Source organism: Corythoichthys intestinalis, chromosome 16, assembly GCF_030265065.1.
Source record: "Corythoichthys intestinalis isolate RoL2023-P3 chromosome 16, ASM3026506v1, whole genome shotgun sequence".
Classification (NCBI taxonomy): Eukaryota; Metazoa; Chordata; class Actinopteri; order Syngnathiformes; family Syngnathidae; genus Corythoichthys; species Corythoichthys intestinalis.
The window spans coordinates 11,128,325-11,153,629 of record NC_080410.1 but is presented as its reverse complement, the minus strand read 5'-3'; the positions used below and the strand labels follow the sequence as shown (position 1 = coordinate 11,153,629).

Here is a 25,305-nt window from a genome sequence, read left to right as displayed (position 1 = left end):
TCTGAAGACGGTACACAAGAAAGCCCGCCCGTCTCATCAGGCCATAGAACATGGTTCCAGTAATCCATGTGCTTTGTTGACATGTCTTCAGCAAACTGTTTGCGGGCTTTCATGTGTACCGCCTTCAGAAGAGGCTTCCTCCTGGGGTGACAGCCATGCACACCAATTTGATGGCCTGACAGCCTAACAGGCTGACCCCCCACCTCTTCAATTTCTGCAGCAATGCTGACAGCACTCCTGTAACGAGTCACATGACATTTTGGAGTGAAAATGACAAGCAGTACTCAATTTGGACATTTAGGGATGTACGTAGTTTTTAAGGGGTGTACTCACTCTTGTTGCTAGGCGTTTAGATATTAATGGCTATATTTTGAGTCAACAAGTCGTTTGATGCGCAAGATTTTACCTTTAATATTTTTGGAGCACTGGACACATGAAAATGCATGGGACCTGCGACACGAGTGCACCCTGCATGCTCCACCACCTATTTTAAGAGCACCCATTTTATTGCTTTGTGGTGGCACTGGCTTGGTTTCACATTTGTCTTCATGAACACAAAATTCCCGAGTTCAGGTATTAGGACACATTCAACTTTGTTGCTGTGCAGGTACTAGATGCCTCGGAGCTTTTCAGGTTCCTGATTGCGTTTCTTTGCACTGTCATTAAATCAATAAAATACACAAATATTTTGGTTGTGGTGACTCTCAGCCATTTCTTCATTTTGTCCTCCTTTGTTGTTATGATGGCAGATGGATGCGGTATTTTAAAATTGTCTTTTTTGAGGGATTTTGATGAGTGATGCCACTACAGCTCCATTACTGTTTTGGTTAGAGATTGTGTAAAACGGAAGTCGCGAGAAGAAATACTGAAGTACCTCGGAAACTTGTCTGTAGAAGAACATTAAAATTATTCCAAATGATACCAACTCTCCCACTTCAAATGGATAGGACGTCTGTCATTGTTTTCGGCAGCCAACGAGTCAATTACTGGCAATAAATTGCAAGTAGGAGTCATAAGCAGTAGTGCTAATGGGTGGAAGCAAAACAAGCAAACACACCGGTAGGATTTAATATGTTGGTAGAGATGCTACACAAATGCTTTGAAGCAACCAGTAAATGAAAAGAGAAAGCGTCAATTAAAAGTGTTTGAAGCAACCAGTAAATGAAAAGAGAAAGCGTCAATTAAAAGTGTAAAGAAATGAGACACAGAAAGGTCTATAAATGAGACAGTGCTTGTGAGGTGGCGGTAAGAGAGAGGGGTTAATCATCTCAGAGGGGGATTAGAGGACAGAGAGGTCCCTTGGGTGGGCGGAGTGAGAAAATTAGGTGAAGAAATCGAATAGCTGCAGGGAGGAAAGAGCAATGGGGGGAGGAAGGGCGAAACAAGGATGGGCATAACAAAACAAGGCTGGCTGATGAGAGACGAGGAGACGTTTGATGATCATTAATAGTGAGGTTTAATTAGTCTTTAAAACCATACAATTAGGCAGCAACCACTCCATAAACTGGGCTGACATTGGAAAACCTGCTATAACTAGGGTTGTCAAAAGTGTTGAACAATATCAAAGTATTCTTGCAGTCGGACATCCGGCCATTAATGGCATCACCAGCCACAACAAAGCGTCGCCGTATTGAAATGGGGGCAAAACACAAGTCACAAGCAGTTGCTCTGTCGTGCATTGTAGTACAAACGCGTTGAACTTTTGTCTTATTTGCCGTCTTTTTTTCCGTCGGAATGACTAAAAGTTGCCGTGTTGCGGGTTGTAACACAAGGAAGAGTTCGGAGCCGTATTTGAAGTTCTTAATTCTTCCTTGTGAGAAGAAAAGGACAAGCATTTGGCTGAAATTAATCAATCGAGAAACAGTAAAAGAAGACAGTTCCGTGGACCAGGCACATTTACGTTTTCAGCCGACATTTTATTACTGGTGAGTAAACTTTAATCGATTTTTTTTTTTTTCCCCAATTAGCTGCTAGGATTCAATCGACTAGACAGTGGTTATTATTACTGGAACCGACAACTCGCAAAGCGTTATTTTTCTTTTGCCGTGAACTTCTCTGATTGGTCAATCTGTATATTAATGGCCTGGTGGGGATTGGTTATTTTGCCGTGACGTGTTCACGGCTAAATAACGCTTGGAGGCGAATTACCAATTACAGCATAAATAATCACTCCATATATACTACCAGTTTTCTTAGTTCCACACAGTACATATTCCACGTAATTGATAAACGTCAACTTACTGTCTGACTTTATGAGGTAGTTGTCGATGTTTCCGAACTCCACTGCAGGCAATTCCTTTGGATTGTTTATCCAGCTATCAGCCGCGACTTTTTATGGGCAGATTTGCAGGCCAATACACGCTAATCTTAAATTGTTTCGCCTCCTCGCGTCTGTCGGCAGTGACTCGTGATAATAAGTCATGTTTAGGACGTTTTTATGAAAAAAGACGCAAAACACAGCTGAAATATATGAATTTCAGACAACGTTTGTCTACGGACATTTACCTGTGCTTGCCCCCATCTCAAAATGGCGACACGTTGCTACGCGAGATTACGTCATCGTGACATCATGCCGACTGCGAGAATTAATACTGAATTGTTGTATCTGAATACAATATTTTTTGATTGCTCGCCCCTACCACTCAAAATGAATTGGAAGTCTTGCGCCGTCATTGGCACTGACAGATGATCATTCACAGCCAGTCCCCCTATTTTTAACGAAATGGATGTCTATTGCTGTCAATGGCAGATATTTAGTTCATTTCAGGCCACTTCCTTGTTAATGTTAGGGTACCTACGAGTCACTGTTGATTTGGGTCACTTCCTGTACATTTGGGATCATTTCCTGTTGATCTCGGGACATTTCTGTTCACTTCTAATGATTTTGGGGCATTCTTTGGTCATTTCCTTTTAGTTTTGGGGTAATTCAAGAAAGCTTTTTGTTTGTTTTTTATTTCTTTTGTCAAAAATAATTACAGTGATATCTCATATATATATGATCGCATCGACATATGACCCTTTCGAAATCCGACATAACACGTCATATGTCTCGACATATGACGCCGTGCTCGAAATGTTTATACCTTTTTTTTTTCAACAATTTATGAAGCGGCGCAATTTCATTGTTTTTCCACAAGACGGGCACACGGAGGGTTTTCTTGTGAGATGAATCAACATGAAAATGGAAAAAGGCGATGTTTACCATTGAAATTAAGAGGGAAATGATAGAAAAATATGAAACTGGTGTGCTCGTCAGTGAACTAGCTTGACAATATGGCCGGAATATGTCTATAACCTTGACGGTCCTCCTCCGACTTCCGTTCGCCAGTCTTCATAAGTTAAGGTGACAATTATTAAGATTGTAACATCGGCAAAGACATCACCACCTTCGTGGGGTTTTTAATCATTTATTTCAGAACTTGTGCAACACAACCGGGCTACTGTCCGCCATAGCCGACGCCAACCCAACAGCAACATGAAAAGAGAAATTAAAAAATCTTCTGCACCTGTCTCAATCTGTCTTCAGTCACACGGTGCATTCAGGAACAGCATGCAAAACACAACCACCACATTAGAACCCGATTTGTTACATTATTATTATTATGATTATATATATATTTTTTTCGATTTGTATTTAACATTTATTTGTTTTACTATCTGTAATTGCTATTTGTAATTGTACGAGCAGTATTTATTAAGGATTTAGCATAGGTTTTCGAGCTGTGGAATGAATTTAGCAAATTATAATGTATTCTTACGGTGTTGTGGAAAATTCCTCTCGACATACGACCATTTCGACTTACAAACCATGTCCTGGAACGAATTAAATTTGTATGTAGAGGTACCACCAACATTTTATTTTGAGTTTTTAATTGTAACAAAAATGATTTTGAGTATCAAGTATTTTATAAGGATTGATATCGAGTTGAAATCTTTCGTATCGTGACAGCAATAAGTCCAAAACTATTAAAATAAGCACAAATATTCACAACATTGAAAGGCCCTTGAAGCTGAAGATTCGAGTTTATCATCGTCACATTAGACATTTAACAAGCTGCTGAAATTCGCGCTGTTTTTTCAGAAGATCGGAATAGGGTGAAATGGATCCGGTTTTTAATTTAAAAAATATATTTGTTTTTCTTGCTTCATGCTTATACAGCCTCTCATCTCCCTCCTGCTAGCTAAGCAATGCGTCCAAACTTGTTTTTTTTTCCATTTTTTGGTACTTAAAGTTAGAGATGATTGACAAATTTGTAGCTTTGATCTCACGAGAGAAGTCTGGTAGCTCTATGATCAAAGGCGCAAATGTGTCAATCATCGTTTAATTTGTAACACACCCGTCTATGGCAACTCATTCAAGTGAGAGGCTGTTCTCGGCAGAGTGAGCGTCAAAGCGCAAGTGAATTTGAGTGGACTCACTCAATGAAGCATTTAATAAAGACAAGCATTTTCTACGTTATTCTTGTTTAAAAATAAATAACATTATGAAGGCAGCACAGTGGCACATCCACCTCACAGTTCTGTGCGCCTACATTTTGTGTTGGTGCACCTGAAGATGAAAGTTATGTGCAACTATGCAGAAACTGTGGACCCTTTGCGATATACAGTACATCAGAATGTTAATTTTATCCGATATCATTCAGGCCTAATTTATACTAGTATGTATTTTTTCTACTTTTTAAGGGCTCGAAAGTAACACGGCATGGCATTGCCAAAAGATACAAATATATATACGTTTTATACTCCGCAACACTCCCGGAAACAATGGAAGAGGAAGTACTGTAAAAAGGACAGTTCTGTAACATGTTTGGAACTTTTGTTTCAATAAAACCATTCTTTTTTTCGGGATTGGCTCGGGACTTGGTATCGGTAGATTCTCAAAATCAGGCGACTCAGACACAAAAATATGTGATCGAGATATCCCTATTAAGTATTGTATATAGATGAACAAAAATAAAACGGCAAGGAAGTTATTTACCTCTCTGAAATGGCTGCTCCATAGAATAAGATCAATTTCTGATAGAGAGAGACAGCATCTCAACCAGGTAATTACTTTTCGATAGCAACCGTTTGCTTGCAAAATGAGAAGCAGTGGTGTCCCAGGGCCTACTTGTGATTTATTTCAAGGTTAAATTTTAATTACATCTAATGAGATTGACTGCGCTCTAACGGTTGTGCTCCGGGGTAACCAAAGTTTGTCAAAATACTGATGAAATCAAACTTGTTGATTCGCTCATGACAATGAATTTATGAATGAATACAGGTTTGATTAATAAAAATGGATAAAAATAAAAATGTGATAGGCACTCTTGCGTGTATTCAACCAGGAACATTCATTCACAGAAGACTACTCAAATAATGAAAGTTAATGAGATGGACACTCATAACGAAATATTTATGAGCTTTTACACATCTTACAATGAGTGATTCAGATCATCTGCATCTTTAATTTGTTTACTAATATTACAATATGTCAAGCGGTCTCAGCACCCGCATTGCTTTCATTATGTTTGTTTTGCAAATTAATCTCATGGATGTGTAACTTCATTAGACTGTAAATCTTAACAGAGGAAAATATGTGTCATCAGGGAGGACTGCAAATTACAATGATAGTTTTGTAGCTATTTATTGGAGTGTTGAAAAAACTAGCACCTTTTTGTGTTGTTGCTTTTACTTTTGACAAATTATGTTTCAATCGTTTTTTTTGGTTTTTTTTACATTTTGTTTAGTAACCCATTTATTTATTATCTAAACATACATTACATGAAAATAGCTGTTGTGCAGTAAATTAAAAAAAAAAAAAAAAAAAAAGGTAAATTTGAAGGTATTTACAGGTCACTCACTTTCTGTTGGTTTTCGATTATTTCCGATACATTTTGGAGCATTCCTGGGTTACATCTTATACTAGTTGAATTAGGCTAGGTTCATACCGAAGGTCTTAATGCACAAATCCGATTTTTTTCATGTTTTTCCGATTTGCGTCAGGCATTAACTTCTGATCTGAAGTTACTGACGGAACAGGTCGCATAAAAGTGGACCATTTCAAATCCGATCTAGGTCACTTTCGTATATGGTGTGCATTAGCGTTAGCGCTTAGCTTGAACGCGGCTTTTAGGGAAGAGTCGAGTTTGATAACAGTCATAAAAAAATTAAATGGAAGGGGGGGGCTCGGGGGGGGGGGGGGTGTTTATGCTCCAAATGAGCAATATTTCAAGATTGCTTACACGGCCGAGAGTCTGAGCAAACTGTCCATATATGTGTGCGTCATGCAAGCACAGTGCGTGCATGCTATCAATCCATATAAACTTTGAATATGAGACTAAACAGGGATTATTTGTCTGTTATTTGTGTCCTCTTTTTGGAAATCAAAGGATGTTCACCCTAGAATGGCGTTGAGCCAGCATTTGTTTTGATGCTCCTGCGCATACGGGTCAGCTTGCACAGCGCATCTCGGACTGCGAATTAGTGCGCAGGCGTGATAAGTGAACGAGCTCAATGGACAAAGGCAGTCTGAACGGGCACATCATAAAAACAGATATGACAAAAAAATCTTAATTGTGCATCAAAATCTGCGGTATGAACCTAGCCTTAGTTCCTGTTGATTTTAGGGAACTTCCGGGTCACTTGCTGTTGACTTTGGGGCATTTTAGGGTCACTTTCTTTTGATTTTTGGATCACTCACTGTCAATTTTGGGGCAATTCTGGCTTGATTTATTTTGATTTTGGATCACTTACTATTAATTTTTGTTGTTGTAGTTAAAAAAAACGCCCATCAAGAGATAAAGACTGAAAGAGTTAACATTTAATTTGGGGTTTAATTTGGTCTTGAAAAAGGTATTATTTGCTTGAGTATTGATACCAAGATGGAAAGTTTTAGTATCGTGACAACAGTATTTATTATACAGAAAAAAAAAAAATCACATTTTGCTCCCCATTTTGACACATCCTTACGTCAGATTAAAAATGCCTCGTTCCGCAGTATCCTCAGAAGAACTCAACAGCTGGGCCATAATGAGTCTTTATGCAGTCCTATCACTATACTGTATATAAATAATGATCGACTTTTCCCAGTTCTGCTGAGAGCTCATTGGCTTAGCTAGGTTATCTCACCAAGTCAATCTAATTCTCTTCATTTCAGAGTGAATTGTTTCTTTTCCCCTGGACACCTTTGTGCTAGGGGTCACAAAAGGAGGTCCTGCTGGTAATAATAAAAGATTAAACGACTGGCTACACAAGTCAAGTACTTTTCCCTATTGATCCATGTGTGTAGGCCCCTATCACTGAAGTAGATAACGCTACAGAACTCAAGAAGCTCATATATCACCTGCTGTGATAAAAATGAAGGAAACCCACAAAGCATATCAAACAGAGGTCACCTTCATAATCAGATTGCTTAAAAGCGTTTGTGCGGGCAAATACGTTTAACTTTGGACAAATATATCTAATTTCTCACAGTGTCTTTTAATTGCTCTGTGAAAACACTTTGAATTTATGATAAAATACTGGCACCTGTGGTTGCCAGAATCATACTATTAAATACACAGTAAAACATTCATTGTCAAATTTATTTATTTATTTGATAGGGAGAGTGCCCATTGAAGAGCATCGATTTAGAAACGTCTAAAAGACGTAAATATAACGGATTAATGGCGGATTAAATGCTAACTTGCATCCGCAGTCCTTAGGCAGTTAATGGAACAGAAAGACACAAAAACAACATAAAAAAGAACAAGAGGTTACAATAAAACAGCACAGTACAGTGTTAAGGCCAAGTTATGCTTCCGCGTCAGACCTGCGCCGTCAAGGAAGACCCGATTTACGACCCTCCGCCGTAGCCTCTCTTGCTCCTTCTGAATTTTCTGACTTCGCGTCGTGTCAATGCGTCTGACGTGGTGGAAATGGACTGTGATTGGTCCGCTCAAACTGTTCTTTCCGGTTCAGCGCGAAATCACCGCCATTGTCAAACATGATTTTTCTCCTCGCAAAAATGGACCAAGCTGACGAGAGTATCAATGAAGAGCAAGTACGAAAACTTCTACAATGTTTCGTCAAGACATTATGAAGATTGCCAAATGGCAGGCAATTCTTGGGAGGAGATTGCTGAATATACGGAGCTGGAGGTCAGCCAGTGATTGAATAAAAAAAAATGGAAGAACCACCGAGAGTATGTGTGTGTTCGGAATCGAATGGCCACACGAAGCAGTGAGCCAGTTGGCCAAAAACTGCCAATTTGTTATCACTTTATGTCGTATTTTTGGTTGGTGCACTTCATCATTTATTGTGTAAATATGTTTGCTGTGAGTCTGTGATTTATTTACGTCTCACACTTCAAGTGTATGAAGAATAAAGCACAGGTTTGGTGTCAAAAGAGTTGTTATGATGTTTAATTTTCAATAACAGACAGTTCACACACAATATATCATCACTGATTGAGAGTGCCTCAGTGCTTTTATAATAACGTTTACATCAAGGCTTCCAACGCAGTTTGGGAAGTTCCATAGCTGCCAGAAATCTGCTATGGCTTCCCACTGGCTGGTTGTAGGACACGGCAAACAAATCGGGCTGGAGGGCTTTGCAGACCTCGGACAAACCGCTGGACTCAGTGCTCGACGCCAGTTGGAAGCTAGCTGCCACAGCTTGCTGGTCTAGAACTGTCCATGCTGCATCAAAAGTCGGACAGACCGCCTCGAAACCGTCTTCTGCGTCACATGCGCCTCAACATTTGTATGATCAACATTTTTTCAATGTTGATGAGCTGAAGATCCACATTCAAGCCCTCCATCTGGCATTGTTTATTTATTTTTTTCTCCATTAAATTAGACAAGAGGAAGTCAACAAGCATGCCCCAAAACCGTAAAAACATAATGCCACACCCCTCTAGTGGCTTGGCGGTGAATTACATAGCAACGCGTTCCCACACCGTAGAACTATCGAATACTCATTAATGCCGTAGTCACTTCGCTGTCACCGCAACGCAGGAGCATAACTCAAGCTTTAGTATTAGTACAGTAGGTGACTACGAACTTAAAAGTTAGTGGTTATAGGACTGGTTTACTTTCAACCACTGCTTGAGGTAACTTTTGAGGGTTAGTATTGTCGGACACTCACTGATAGCAAGTGGTAAACTTTTCCAAATTTTACTGGCCTTTACAGAGAGAGAACTTTGACGGAAGGCTGTTTTTCAGAGTGGGATCTATCAATCCCCTCTAGAGGTGGCCACGTTCCTGAGACTGCTGTGAGCCCTTTTTTTAATTTTTTTTTTTCAAGCTAGGATAGGATAGTAGGATAAATAGGATAAATCCATTTGGAGGGTGGCAGTGACATGGGAGGTGGGGCGGGTCCATGTAACACCTTGTACACGAGACAATCCAATTTGAAATTTTTAGAATTCTCAAGGCTGAACAATTTGTACTTTTTAAATCTTACAAACATGGAATGACATTGTTTTTCTGGCATTTACCTTTGACGTTTTTTTTTTTTTTTTTTTAGAGTGATTCTGTGTTACTGCCAATGTTGTTAATAACGGCGTTAGAGTATAACGGCGTTACTGACGGCACCATTTTTTTCAGTAGTGAGTAATCTAATCAATTACTTTTCTCATCTTTGCAACGCTGTTACCGTTACTGAGGATATAAAGGCGTGCGTTACTATGCGTTACTACGTTAGGTGAATGACGTGAGAAAAGTCTGAGAGACACGGACTCGGAGAGAGCAGAGCAGGAGTGGGGAGGAGGGAAGGGAGTTGTGACGCCGTTGCAAACGCGATGCAAGGTGGCTCCAATAATACCTGACCGTAGCCGATAGCCACAAACTACAGTACGCCCACTTGATGCTACAGTAGATATCACATGTATATAGAACAAATGCGAAATGACAGACTTGGCGGTGTTGGCACATGTATAGAGAACTACATGCGAAATGGTAGACTCGCCGGCATTAGTTAACAGCCGCCATCTTAAAGCAGTACACTTCTCAGGAAGGCTCTTTTGTAGAGAACCTTCATAGTGAACCTAAGTAACTTTTTATCTAAAATACTCCTAAATCGGTAAAATCTTGACTTGAATCTATTTATAAATGATGAAACAGTTTTAAAACTTTCACATATCGAAAGTAGACAGACGGGAACTAATGCAATAACAGGAGCAATTTTAACAACTTTAATTGTTGATTCACAATATTAAATGACTTCCAAATATAGCAATCGGTTTATTACTATATAGTTATCGCAATATCCGCAATACCCCTGTGTCTAGTTTAGGGTAAAGAATCGGGCCAGGGCTAAATGTCCCAAAAAACCTTTGAACTTCGCATAGTGTGACCTGTTTTTTTTTTTTTTTTTTAATTGAAAAAAACAAAACAAAAACAAAAACATGAAAAGTAACACCAGTTACTTTGCCGAGTAACTAATTACTTTTAAATTCAGGTAACTGAGTTACTAACTCAATTACCGTAATTTCCCGAATATAACGTGCACTTTTTTTCCCCAAAATCAACTTGTAAAATCATGGTGGGCATTATAAACGGGTACAGGGATGGAGACAGAAATATATATATATATATATATATATATATATATATATATATATATATATATATATATATATATATATATATATATACAGTATATATAAACCAATTTTTTTTTTTTATTGACACGGCCACGTTGTGTTGAAGAAACGTATGCGGCGACCCGTTGCCGACCATTACGGTACGTGACGTCACCATTTCGTTTCGGTAATACTTCACTCTAATCGACCGAATGATTTCGTCTGTGTTAAATTCTGCTTTTTCACTCTTCATAAAGCACAGAATTTAGTTTCTTGAACTCATTTGAGTCAACGTTTATTGCAGCTCCGCAACTCGGACCATAACAAACGTAAGCACACAGACTTCCTGTGTCCGTCAACCAGGGCCGGCGCTAGCTATTTTGGTGCCCTAGGCATAAATGCTTTGTGGTACCCCCCCCCCCCCCCCCCCATCCCCCCATCCACCAATACAAGACAAAACATTCAGGGATTATACGGTGAAATATTGTTTTGAACCATGGTACAAACATTTTCTAAATTAATTATAGTATTATGCAGGCCCATAGTTAAAACACAGATACATGAAAACTTTAATATTATACCTTTATAGACATGGACTGACTATATAAACATTCTGGACATAATGTGGAAACAATGAATATGAAAGGGGAAATCTACATAGCTTTAAGATTGTTTTTTTTTTCTAATTAGTTTCACCAGTAGATGTCGCTCTTGGCCTCTGAACCTCTCGAAAATGACTACGGCTTCTTACTAATGGAAAAATTTCGGTATCAACATAGTCGTTGCATAAAACCACTACCGATATGTCTCGTAACATTCCATTTAATTTTCATTGTGCAATGAACTTGCAAGTCACATCATTTCCACCATAGCGTTTTGGAGTGGGTTTTTTTGGTTGTGCACACTAATAAACCGATCATAACCGGATTTCTGGAGTTACCAGATTATTCAAGTGGTCATTTAAAGAGCATGATCCGCTATCCTTTATCTGATAAACACCGCTATTTTACATCTCTTAGCATTTGTACAAATGGAAAAACGGTTGTCGCAAGAGAGGCCTTAGGGACACCAAACTGATTCGCTTTCAGCCTATGGGCCTACTCTGCAGTTAGCGAGCTTGTAATCGCCACACTCGCATTTGAAGAGGTTCAGTGGGACAACTTCAAGCAAGCATGGGTTTTTGGTAAACATGGAGGAAGGCCTATGCTGAGACCAAGAGTTTTACGTCATGTACTTGGAAAGAAATCGAACTATTGACTTAACATGTAAACCAGGTTTTTCCTGATTATCACATCACTGAAGTGCACGTAAATGTGTCAAATCTCATTATTGTCATTGCCTGGTTATTCCCAGTTATCAGATTATTGTAGTCATGTAAACGTAGCTGATAATAAATAAACAATTGTTTAAAAAAAAAAACAACAACAACAACATTCTTACCTGCAAGTGATGCGCGGGCATCATCTCGCTGCTTTTTCCTCTTCCTTTTTTCCGCCCCCGACTCTTGGTGTCTTTTCGATGACATTTCCTTTCAAGAATAAACTTCTGCCAAATTTGCGACTGAAGCATAACGGAGCAAACCACTAGGGAAATGGGGTGGGGGCACCAAAGGTAGACTGACGAGAGGGCCGCACAGGAGATTCTTTTTTTGTGTAAATAATGAGCCTATGTTACTTATATTTGTATTACCTGCATTTATCAGGCTTTACAAAGTTTATTTTAAATACTATATATTGTTGTTATTATTACAATTACTATTTTTTAGGATTTTTTACAAACTTGATTTTTTTTTTGTGCCCCTTCAGGCAGAGTTGGTGCCCTACGCGCAGTGCGTGTTATGTGTTTGCGGAGCGCCGTGTCTGCCGTCAACCATATCTGTCCCTCGGGAAACTCAAACCCAAATAACAATAGTTCCTATTGTTTCTGTCGTGTTGACAGCGATGAGCAGAGATTTCCGACTTACGTTCTCACTTTCATTTTACCGTATCAATCCATGGAAGAAACATTTTTTCATCATGATGAAACGAGCAAGTTATACAGCAGCCTTTAAAAGAAAAGTCACATCTGTTTTGTTTTCTCCTAGATTCTGGTAAATTGGAGAAGTTGTCAAATCATATTATTGCCGTAAATATTGTCAGTTTATGGTTTGAACTACTATAATTTTGAACTACCAATGTGCTATGCTTGTGCTGTGTTTCACCAGTCAGTAAAACGACATTTCTGCATCTGTACTTGAGCTCTGTTTTCTTGTATTCTTCTATTTATTGGTGGTAAAGTTACGGTGCGCATTATAAATGGGTACAATAATTTCCCCTAGATTTTACAAATAAATTTGGGGTGTGCATTATACACGGGTGCGCTTTATATTTGAGAAATTATGATACTTTTTGGGAGAGGTAATTGTAATTAATTACTTTTTTAAAGTAAGATTAACAACACTGGTTACTGCATGTATTTACACCTGCCAGTTGCCAACATGTAATACAATATTCAATGTCTGATAAAATAATTGAATGTAGAAACTTTCTAGCAGCCCCAAGTGACAGCCACAGACTACTGGAAAAATGAACTTAATTTATATATAATATTAAATTGCTGTTGCCGCGACCCTGCTCAGAATAAGCAGGTCAGAAAACAAATGAAATTGTTATTGTACAGTACCTCAAACTACAAATCTTCAACCAGTCTGATGGAAGTGTCGTCAAAGTGCTCCCTTTCTTGATTTCTCTCCCATCTCCAACTGGAAAGCCGTCATTTTCAGGTGTGCTAATTATTGAGCCAGCAAGTACAGTGGATCTTCACCTGCCAGTACACTCTTTTTAAGCTCTCAGTTCCATAAGCTTCTAAAACGTACAGGACTTCTATCAACTGCTCAGTAGTTAGCACGTTTGACTGCCAGTGTAATGATGTGGGTTAAAATTCAGACTCGAGCATGGGAGACTCATACCTATTTTGTTTTCTTTCTTTATTTCCCTTCAAAAAATAGTGGGAAACAGTACGACGTACACTACTTAGATGATATCGACTTTACGACGCCAGACTCCTGTCAGCCATTTTGTCTATAGTATTTATTTTTTTTCCCAGTCGCGTAAACAGTACCTAGTTCCCGTTGCCGTTCTTCATGTTAGGATGCCTCTCCTCCCCCAGCAGCCTCGCCGCCCTCTTGCTGTTCCTTTCGGTCCAGAGATCTGCCGCTTCCTTGTTCTCATCCTGGTGCCGCTGCTTCTCCCCCGGCATTGGTGCCAACTCCTCTTGCGAGTCCCGACCTGATTTTTTTAGCTCGGACAGCGGGCTCGCGTTGAGAGAGCGGACGTTGGTGACCTGAGTGGTCATGATATGCCGCTTTGCCTCCCTACTCTTTCTATAGCGCCCTTTTGTCTCCAAAGCAACTCACTTGCGCGCAAAGCCCGAATAGTCATTGTATGTAATGGCATTTAACACAAAGTACCTCACAGAATCTTATTTTTTTTATTTATTTTATTTATATGACATATAATATGTTGGGTTTTGTGTTGGTTTCCTCCTAGTGTGTTTCTGTGATTGCCCATTGATTTCACCTGTTTTACCTGCTCCTAGTGTATCCGCCAATCTGCATCCTTCTGTGTCACCCATGTGTTCCTTGTTGTCTCGTTACCCCTTGTCTCTGTGTGTATATAAGCTCCCAGTTTCTTTTCACTATTTGTTGCATCATGGTCAATGTCCATGCGCATGTCCGAACCTGTTCTGATCAGTTTTCTCCAAGCCCTCGTGTTCCCCTCAGTAAGTTTTTGATATCCAGCCTTTTGTTAGTAACCTGAGTTTTGTTTGCTGTGGTGTTTTTTGGGGGGGATCTCCACATTATTTGTTGGCAATTTTTTTGCTTGCCTTAATTAAATCATTTTTGCACCGTCTATCTGCCTTGCCTCCCTTTCCCTGCATTTGGGTCCACACCACCTGCCTGCCCGTAATTCCTGACAATATTACATGTTTTTGTATATTTATTTTGAGATTTAGTGGGTATTCAGGGGTACTAAAAGGGTTAATTCCGATTTACGTAGAAATTCGGGTTATTTCACCAGGGTAGGAATGGAACTTGTTTGTAACCCTGGGGAACTACTTGTATTCTCTTTTTTAAAAATTACATTTTTTACACTTTATTATTTCTGAATTTAAAAAGCAAAAATGTACTTATAGATATAAATATTCGATTTTTATATAATAATTTTCTTTATCATATTTGGATTTTATTAAAACACACACACACACAACAACAACATCAGACGTCTATCTCTGTCAATGGCATCCAAAGTGTTAAGGCCAGGGCATTGGTCGGAGCGCAATCAGGTTCTGTCACTCGCTGAGTAAAAAAATATGGTGCTCAAATTTCACTCCCTTTAAAAATAAAACAAAATAAAAAATCTTGACATCTCAGATGACAGTTCATATGTGATGTCGAAAAGTCAAATCAACATAATCTTCAAAATTACAAATAAGAAAATCCTTTCTAAACCATTGTTACACTGAACTGTAAGGTACAGTATATCATGAAAACATTTCACGAAAATACAATCGAATCTCTGAGGAATTGTTTTTACTTTCCTCATTGAAAATATCTGTAATTGATTGATTTCTATCAATTTTATGTTACATCATTGGTCATTTTTACATTGCAAAAACCTAGCAAAAAGGATGTGTAGACTTTTTATACTCGCTGGAGTAAAGGGACACTAATGTCGTCAGAATCAGGGTAGTAAAGTCTCATTTGGTATTTCCGAGACAGCTGAAGACTCAGATGGTCTATTCAATCCCTGCTGACTTGGCCTCCGGCCCTCCGCCCTGCTTTCATCTGCAGCAGCTCGATGTTACGGCACACAAAAAAATGTTCTACTCATATATACGGTGCTGGCTGCCATCTGTGCCTCTTTCCTTGACTGTTACATTGTACTTCAAAACAGTTCCTGCCTCAATTGCAATCCTCAGTTTTTCACTCCAACTTTCATTAACTCATTGGCTGCCATTGACGGCACTAAACGTCTAATACATTTTGATTGGGAGGTTTTTTGTTTTTTAAACGAAACCTCAGACGTAAAGATTTGTAGGCTCTAATAAGCCAGAATGGTTCTCTTTTACTAAATTATGTTATTATAAACACATAAAATATTGCCATTGATTTAGACATCTATAATATTTAGTGCATGTTTTGACCTACGGAGGGCGCCATGTTTTATGCGCGCAATGGGTGCTCAGGGTGATGACGTAGTTTGTCACTGTCACTAGACAAACACTACCGGTGTTCTGCAATTCCTTCTACGCGGCGAGACATCCAACACATGCGCACATTGGTTAAAAGTGGCGAGTACTGACCACTGTATTTGTGTGTTTATTGAGTCTTTAATTACATTTTCATTGCCTCAAAATACTGTTTGCATGTGTTTCTCTCTCATACTTTTAAGCATTGTGTTTTGTTGTGGTAGCTTTAAATCAGATTGTTGATCTGTTGACCACATTAGTCATGTAGCATATTTAAACCACTCTTATTTGATATTACTATGTTTAAGTATTTTTTAAAAGTATCTTTAGTATATTCTGTCTGTTTGCATCTAAACAAAACAAGCTGCAAGCGCACGGTAGTACTTTGGGTGTCAAATTCGCCTCTTGTAGACATTTCGCTAGTGTAGCACATTTTGGCAGAACATTGGTTAGTTCTATTCTCGTGTCATCCCATCTTTCCTTTTCATTTTGCTTTTGCTGCTCGTTTTGTGAAATATCGACAGTAGCCACGTCTACATGGAGCCAAATATTCCAATTGCAATCGGTTTAGATGTTCAAACCGAATAAATGTGTTCCATATAAACACCTCATTCGGAATGAACAGGCCCAAACCGAATGGAATTTCATTCCGTTTCACAGGGGTGGAATATTCCTTTTCCCAAACCGATTAGAAGTAAAATTATATCATTGAAACAGGGAAGCGGAATGGTTTCTGGTTGCGTTCTTTCTGCACATGCTCCGTACTGACGTGGTGACGTCACTTGGTGACGTAAGTAACGTCACTTGCAACATGGCTTCCAAGCACATGCACAGCGCACCTAATTGGAGTCCGGCGGAAAGTTTATATCCATGAATCCCTCCACCAGCCCACACAACTTTTTAAATGAACGGCGTGTCATTCTGAAGTTTTGTTTCCACTCGAAAAGTTAAAACAGCAGCTGATCTGACGATCGATCTCCATGTTTTGCAACGTGACGCTTTGTTTTGATTAATCTGCGCACGTCAGACGGCAGTTGTCAAACGTCCTTTCGGAATAAAGGCAGACACATGTAAACGCTGGATCGGAATAGATGAAGTGACATGTAAACAGCTGATCTGAAATTTCCATTCGGAATTATTTGAATCGGTATGAATAAAAGTCAGCATGTAAACGTGGCTAGTGCTGTCATGCTCATCAATGTTCCTCTCGGGTTCAAATTAAAAGGGTTGAACAGATGACATGTTTATGTCGCTAGAGTCATACTCTGGAAGCCCAGCAGCGTAAACCAGGGACATCAACAACAATGGCGACCTACTAGTTAGACTAATTTTACAAATTGTTTAAAAACAAAAACATCAAAAGGGGTTTTAATATCAATTTATTTTAACTCATAATAACGTTTATCTATTAAGAACGGCAAGCCTTTCTATCCGTGGATCCGTTTAAAATAAAATCCAATAATGAAAAGGAGAATATTTATCGATGTTCTCTCCCTTTTTGTTAAAAAAAAAAAAACGAACAATGAATAAATAAATGTATGAAAATTTAAGATAACTTTTCCTTTTTTAATAAATAATACAAAAATTAGATTATGAATTTAAAAAAGAAAATATTGGGGAAAGAGTATTTGGTCAGTTTTGAGGCCAAAAATTTAAACAGTTTGTCAACTATCAAAACAGATGAATTTGCTGAATTCATTAGTCAACCAATCCTGTCATTCTTTTTTTTTTTTTTTTTTTTTTTAAAACCTGTCCTGTTCAGCTGTTTGACACAGAGAATGGAAGTCTAAGTGCCCGGATTCTGAACAGTTTTAATGTTTCACATTGAGAGTCTGACATACTCCCATTGTGATCATTCAAAATACCTTTTTATTATGACAAAGCAGCGAACAGGAAGGGATTATGGGGGGACAGAAGAAAAGAAATACAAGAGAAGAAAGAAAAGAAACACATACACAAACAACAACTAGAAATACATTGAACATCTAAACTAGTTACTAATATGCTGGTGCTATCGTCAGCGAGATGTATTTCCGGTTTACACCATGTGGGGGCCTATTGGCCAGTGAAAGAGGAGAATGGGGGTGGGGGTGTCTATAAGACTATAAGCTAAGTGATTGAAAGGGGTAGAGTGTACACAAATCAGTTCTGTGATCTAGAACCCAGTAATCGTGTGAATCTCTTATGAGTGTAAGCCCGTTGGCGACCAACCCTACGCCGCCGCATCGCCAATCCCGGCACCGGAACCCCCAACCCGAGCATGCCCTACCACATCCAGCAGCACGCAAGCCCCACCGGGCGCGCAACAGCCACGCAGACGGGCGGAGAAACCGCGCGGGCGCCAACCCAGGGCAACGGCCCCCACCCAGCCAGCCCGGGGGGGTGGGGGGTGCCATGCGCAGCCCATCCCTCCTCCCGCCGCCCAGCAAAGGAGCCACCGCCCCCCCCCCCCCCGGGACCCAGGGTGGTCCCCCGGGCCACCCGCGCGCCCATCAACCGGCCTTCAGGGATGGCAGGAGGGGACGCATCACCAACCCCACGCCTACACCCACCCCCGCCCGCCCACCCGGGCCACGAGCCACAGCCACAGCCCCCCAACCGGCACGGCACGCCACGGGGCCCCCAGCGGCCCACCAAGCCCCAGGCAAGGCAGGGACCCCCGCCGGTGCAGGCGACACCCCGCTGATACACCGGCGCCCAGCCAGCAACCCGCGACGGAGCGCAGGGCGGATGCCCAGCCAGAGAAGAGAGGGGAAGGCGGAGGCAGGAGAACGCCCAGGAACTGCCACGGGGCGATGCAAGATCGGAGACCCGACCCCCCAACCCACTCCCGCGGCCGGCAGCCGAGGCAGAGGGGAGGCCACACCCCGGGAGCCACGCCATATAGAAAAAGTGTGGGACCCACCTACCACCCTATTACTGTGGCTGCCAGGTTCCCGACTGGCAGCCATCACCCAGCACCGTGATGGGGGTGTGAGGGGAGGGTAGTGCAATGTATGCATTAAAATAGGAGAGCTTGGCTTGGGGCAGTGGGACCGCAGCATGGAGTTTCTGCCCAGCCGCCCGTCCCACCGCCCTTTGCCGGAGCTCTCCTGTGGAGTATGATGTGTGTGGTGCATTTAAAAAAGGTGCAGGGATGGCGGGGCCTGTGGTGAGGAGGCAGCCGTGAGGCCCCCCCCAACAGGTCCCAACCATCCCACAACCTTGGTGTGTGGTGCATTAAAAACAGGGGGGAGTCGGGCTGGGACTGTAAAGCCCCGTCCCAACTCTCCCCGGAGAAATGTATGAGCATGTAAGTGCCAGGGTGAAAAATATTTACAGTGCCGAAGTGAGAAGTGCGTGAGTTAAGAGGCAGGCTCCCGCGGGCGTGGCCCCGTCCACCAGAACCACCGGCCCCAGCGCGGAAGAAGCGTCAGGGCCCCGATCAATCCCCGCCCCAGACCACCCACGGCGCCTCCGCGACCGCCTTCCCCCCTCCCACCCACCGAGCACCCACCCCGCACCCCGAGCAGGCACCACACCAAGCGCCGGCGACCAGGGGGCGTCCACCCCACCGGCAAGGGACAGCGAGCCTCACCCTAGGCCCCGCGGGCCCCAAGAGGCCCCGCCAACGACCCCGCCGGCCGGGGGGCAGCCGCGGCCGCCACGGCCCAGGGAGGCGCACAGGGCCGGAAACAGACCAAGGGGAGGGAAGCGCACCCCCCACAACCCAACCCCGGGCCAAGAGGGGCACGCGGTATGGCACCAGAGGGCACCTCCCCGGCACCCGGTACAGGGAGACGCGGCTCCGGCCGGGCGGACCTGGGAGGGAACCATGGCTGCCGCATACACCCCCCGGCCCCCACCCCAACTCCACCCCACCCCGGCCGGCCGGGGAAGGGCCGCGGCCCCGGACCGGCACCCGCGCGGCCCCCCCACCCGCTCACAACACCACCGCGCGCCCGACGGGACCCCCCGCACAGCCAGACGCAACCAGACAAGCCCCGGCCGAAAATCCCGGGGGCCAAGACCGGCGGCAGGACGGCCCAGGGCAGGACGCCAACAAACTCCACCTGTAAAGCTGATAGAAGAAGAGGTTTATCAAACACCATTAGATGTATGCCAAGGACCAGTGAAGTGTATTATTTACGCATAGTTCCTTAATTGTTCCAAGTCTGATAAGTAATATACTGTATAGGGTGTTCCAAAAAAAGTTGCATATGATCCCCAGTAGCTGGAAACCAAATTGTCTATGAGTATCCTTGTAAAATAAGCCCATTGACCGACTAAACTGTGAAGGAAGAAAAAATTATTTATTACATGCTGTTGGGAGTGTATAAAACAGTTCGGATTTAAACATGTCCAGTTTCCAGCTGCAGAAGGATGCATACATCCATTTATGTATACATTTTTATTATTTTTGTGGCATTCCTTCGCAGGTGAGAGAGAATCCTTATTCTATGTTCATCATTCTTGCGACCGTTTCCCACTGTTGTTCGTATTTGTCCATTTTATTTGTCTGTTTGGCAGATATTTTCTCTAATGTTATATATTCAATGATTAGATTTAGCCATTGGTTAATGCTAATGTTTTGTTTGTTTTTCCAATTCAACAATATTGTTTTTTTGGCTATCGTTAGACTTGCTAGTAGTGGACGGGTTTGATGGATAGAGATATTCACTGTATTCAGATCGCCAAGCAGACAAAGAGTTGGAGACAATGGAATCCTGCAGTTCAATAGGAAAGAGAGTTTCTTCGTTACCTGTGCCCAGAAATCTTGTATTGGTTTACATTGCCAAAGAGCATGAAGTATGTATCTGAAGTATCTTCGTTGCAGCTTGTACATTTATCGGATTGGGAGAACCCCATTTTGTGCATTTTAGATTGAGTAATATGCCATCTGTGCAGTATTTTGAACTGTATAAGCTGAAGGTTCTTATTCTTTGTCATTATAAATGTATTTTTACAGATGTTGGACCAATAGTTATTATCTAATGTTACCGAAAGTTCGTTATTCCATTTTTCGATTGGTAGGTAGTAGAGTTGTTACATGAGAGGGCTTTATATACTTTTGAAAGTATTTTTTTTTTGTTGAGGATGTATATTTATTATTTTATTTACGAAAGGTGGTGGGTCTAACGTACCCGTTAGTGATGGAAATTTGCTTCTGATGGCTGCCCTGATTTTATTGTATTGAAGGAAATTGACCCCTTTGATCTGGAAATCTTGTAATATTTTTTCATATGACATGAATGTATTATCTTTAAACAAATGCTGTAACTGGTTTATTCCCGTATCATCCCATGTGCTGAAATAAATAGGAATTTTATTAACTCCAAAGTCTGGGTTGTGCCAGATTAGTGAGAATTTACACGGGGCTTGTTGTGATTGCGTAATTTCCATACCTCTCCACCAGGCTTTCAAGGTACATGCTATCATTGGGTTTTTGAAGCAGCTATGGTGCTTAATACTAGAACTAATAAAGGGGAGGTTTGCCAATTGTATTTGGTTGCAGTTTGTTTGCTCTAATTCTAGCCATGACTGTTGTTCAGTGTTAAGATATAACCACCTAATAAGATATTGTATTTGATTTGCTATATAATAGTGTTGGAAATTAGGGGCCTCTAGACCCCCCTCTGGTTTATTTCTTTGCAATTTGGCAAGGCTAATTCTGTTTTTCTTGTTTTTAAAGTAGAATTTTGTGACGGCTGGGTCTAGGTCTTGAAACCATTTTTGAGTGGGTTTAAAGGGGATCATTGAGAACAAATAGTTTATTTGTGGTAATACTTTCATTTTGACTGTTGCTATCCGGCCCAAAAGTGAGATGGGTAGATTATTCCAGTGTGTCAAATCTTCACATATTTTTGCTAGGAGGGGTGTATGGTTTAGTTTAGTTAATTCTGTAAGTTTTGGTGAAATGGTGATTCCAAGATACTTTATATTCCCTATTGGAATATTGTGATTTTGATTTGCAGGATTCCATGAGTTTGTTGATAAGGGCATTATAATTGATTTTGACCAATTTATAGCATAATCTGATATTTGTGAAAATGTCTTTATTAGTTCAAAAGTCTCATGTAGGGAGGATTCTGGTTTTTCTAGATATAAAAGTATATCGTCTGCGTATAAGTTAATTTTGTGTTCCGATGTGTGCGAGCAGATCCCTTTGATATTAGCGTTTTGTCTTATTGCAATTGCTAATGGTTCAATAAATAGAGCGAATAATAGGGGTGAGAGTGGACAGCCTTGTCGAGTTCCCCTTTGAAGACAGAAACTTTGTGAAATGACCCCGTTTGTGTTTACAGTGGCTTTTGGGGCGTTGTAGAATATTTTTATCCAGTGGACCAATCCTGTCATTCATTGATGGCGCTAGACGTCCAGTCCATTTTGACTGGGAGGAGGCGAATGAAAGTCAACATAGTTTGGACCACTAGCACTATCAATAGCACTGAAAAAGATAAGCATTCACAGTAAGGCCTCCCAATTTAAATGAATTGAATATCTAGAATATGTCTGTTATTTATGTTTGACATGAATTTTCACATCCCAATTTTGAACATTATTAACTCATTAGCTGCCATTGACAGCGCTGGACATTGCAACCCATTTTGACTGGAAGGGATCATTCATTCGCCCCAACTCAGTCAAAATGGATTGAACGTCTGTCAGTATCAATGGCAGCCAACCAATTAATACACTATCTTATTAGAGCATGTAATGGTTTTCTTGCTCCACGACAACAAGTATCATAGTGTAATACAGTACAATAGTCCTTACCGCTTCTCTATGACCTTGATTTTAACCTCTCATTTTGCCTCCCACCTCCTCTCTCTCTTTTTCCAACTCCACAGCCAAAATGGCGATGAACAGCATCCTCAACGCTGACAACATCAAGAAAGCTTTAGATGCATTTGCAGGTAAATCGTAGTGAGGGGTCCATATGTTTGAAAGAAAGGCGTTTCTTAAATAAGTAGAATAAATATGGTGCCTAATGACTTGGAGAAAACTTGTTCACTGGCAAAAACATGCTCTCAATACAGTTGTACCTTGACTTATGAGTGCCCCAACTCTAAAACTTGTTGTTGTTGTGGTTGTTTTTTTTTTATATACCTTATGTTCAAAAACCCTATCATAAGTGTTGAAAAAATTGACCAATTTAAGTCCCATTATTCACATAACAAAAATGGTGATGCCGATTTGAACAAATTGAACATGTAGTAAGCAGTGCTGTTCATAACAGCGTTAGAGTATAACGACGTTTATAACGGTATTATTTTTTTCAGTAGTGAGTAATCTAATTAATTACTTTTCCCATCTTTGCAACGCCATTACCGTTACTGAGGATGTGAAGGGGAGCATTAATTTGGTTAAATGAAGCAGGAGCTGTCGACATTTGATTTTGTCACACATTAGCTTCTTCCTTCTTGGATAGAGCAGACCGGGAGGGGGGAGGAGGGATGGTATGACAGATCTCAGCTACTCTCCCAATTCACGACGCTAGATGGCACCAGATATCATTGAAGCGATGATCTGTCATGACAAATCTCAGCTACTCTTTTTAGTTTAACCAGTTTGCATTATTTTATTGCAATGTTTTTCCTTATTCAGGTTTGTTTCAAGACTACAGCTACAGTTAGACTTCACATTGATGGATATTGCAGTTATTGCAATTTTGTTGTTTTATCACAATAAATTGGTTTATTTAGATTTCAAAAACCAGAAGCCATTCATTTACGAATGTGATTGCACTTTAGTTTACATATTTAAATGTTCAGATATTAAGATTTGAATGAGGCAAAATAACATGCTTTTTCTCTCAAATATATTGTTATAATCATTTGTTTCGGATGTACTGTAATTATTTTCTGTATAAAAATTAATTTGGTGTTCAAAAAGTCTTTTTTTAAACTTGTCTTGAAAAAGAGGGGGTCGTCTTATAATCAGGGCTGTCTTAAATTCGGGCCAATATGGTAATTTATAACTGCACGTCCAGCTCACAGTTCTGGGATTAAGGGTTCAATCCCGGGCTTCGGCCTTACTATGTAGCGTTTGCATGTTATCCCTGTGCTTGCGTGGGTTTTCTCCGGGTACTCAGGTTTCCCCCCGCATCCCAAAAACATGCATGGTAGCAGTGGTGTTACCATTATGCCAGGTGTGGGTGTGCATTAGTCTTATCTTGGGGTGCCAAAAAAGAAAAAAAAAAGCTTAAAAAATAAAAATATGCGTAAATGTGTGTAGCGCCCCCTAGGAACAAAACCAAGGTGAAAGACAACGCAAAGGTTAAAACTTAGAACACATCAGTACTATATGAATGGGATACCATACATGGTGCCCAGACTGCCATTAGTACTACATCCAGTTTTCTTTGGGTGGGCAGAGCGTGTCCGTGGGTGGGCACTGCCCCCCCAGTAACGCCCCTGCATGGTAGGCTGATCGAACACTCTAAATTGTCTCTAGGTATGAGTGTGTGCGTGAATGGCTGTTCGTCTCCTTGTGCCCTGCGATTGGCTGGCAACCGATTCAGGGTGTACCTCGCTTACTGCCCATAGTAATCTGCGATTGGTTCCAGCACCCCTGTGACCCTCGTGAGGATAAGCAGCTTGGAAAATGAATGAATAATTTGTAAGTGTAAATAATTCATTTTTTAACATAAGATTAACAGCACTGGTAGTAAGTCAATGTGCCACTGTGTGCCACTCTTACATCACTATAATTTTTCTTCACCCTTTCAAGCCTAAACTATTAAAGAATTGCCAGCAAATTACAATTATTTCAACTTGGAGACTATAATAGACCCTCACAACAAACAAACGAAAAATAAAATGTCAATTTTCATCCATTTTCAACACCACATATACTTGTCAGGGTCGCGTTGTGCTGGAGCCGCTCCACTGACCTGGGACGAAAGGCAGACTACACCTTTAACTGGTCCCCAGTCAGTTGTAGGGAGCACTAAAACATTTAAAATTTTAATTTTTCATGAATTCCAGGTGAAAATATACCTGCTCAGAACTATATACCCTCAAAATCTTTTTTATCAAATATGATACGTATGGCCGCATAGGACTAAATTGAACTCTTTGGCAGTTTCATTTACTTTCTCATGTTTCGTGCTTATGTGCAGTGGCTGACTCTTTTGACCATAAGAGGTTTTTTGAGATGATTGGCTTGAAGAACAAGTCTTCTGACGACGTGAAGAAGGTCTTCAAGGTTCTGGATGCTGACAACAGTGGCTATATAGAGGAGGAGGAGCTCAAGTAAGAGAAACAGGAACATTGATTCAGAGCATGCTACAAATTGTCAAATAATGAAGTCTGAACACAATCATGCACCCATTAAAACCATTTCCATTCTCTTGTTCTGGAAATTTGCTAGATTTGTCTTGAAGGGCTTTGCCAAAGATGGCAGGGACCTGACAGATAAGGAAACCAAAACATTTTTATATGCAGCTGATAAGGATGGAGACGGCAAGATTGGAGTTGAGGGTAAGCAGTATTGCATAATAAATAAGATGAAATAGCAATAATATAATATAAAGTTGAGCTTTGAAT

General features: G+C 40.9%; 1 protein-coding gene across 1 annotated transcript in view; it reads left to right on the top strand.

Moving 5' to 3' along the window:
- Positions 1-25,305, top strand: part of pvalb6 (parvalbumin 6) — a 93,945-nt gene that overhangs the window by 66,449 nt on the left and 2,191 nt on the right. The window contains exons 2-4 of the mRNA XM_057817059.1: positions 22,606-22,671; positions 24,879-25,011; positions 25,130-25,239. Of these exons, the coding sequence (XP_057673042.1) occupies positions 22,611-22,671; positions 24,879-25,011; positions 25,130-25,239 (304 nt within the window). The 5' untranslated portion in view covers positions 22,606-22,610. The remainder of the gene's footprint in view (positions 1-22,605; positions 22,672-24,878; positions 25,012-25,129; positions 25,240-25,305) is intronic.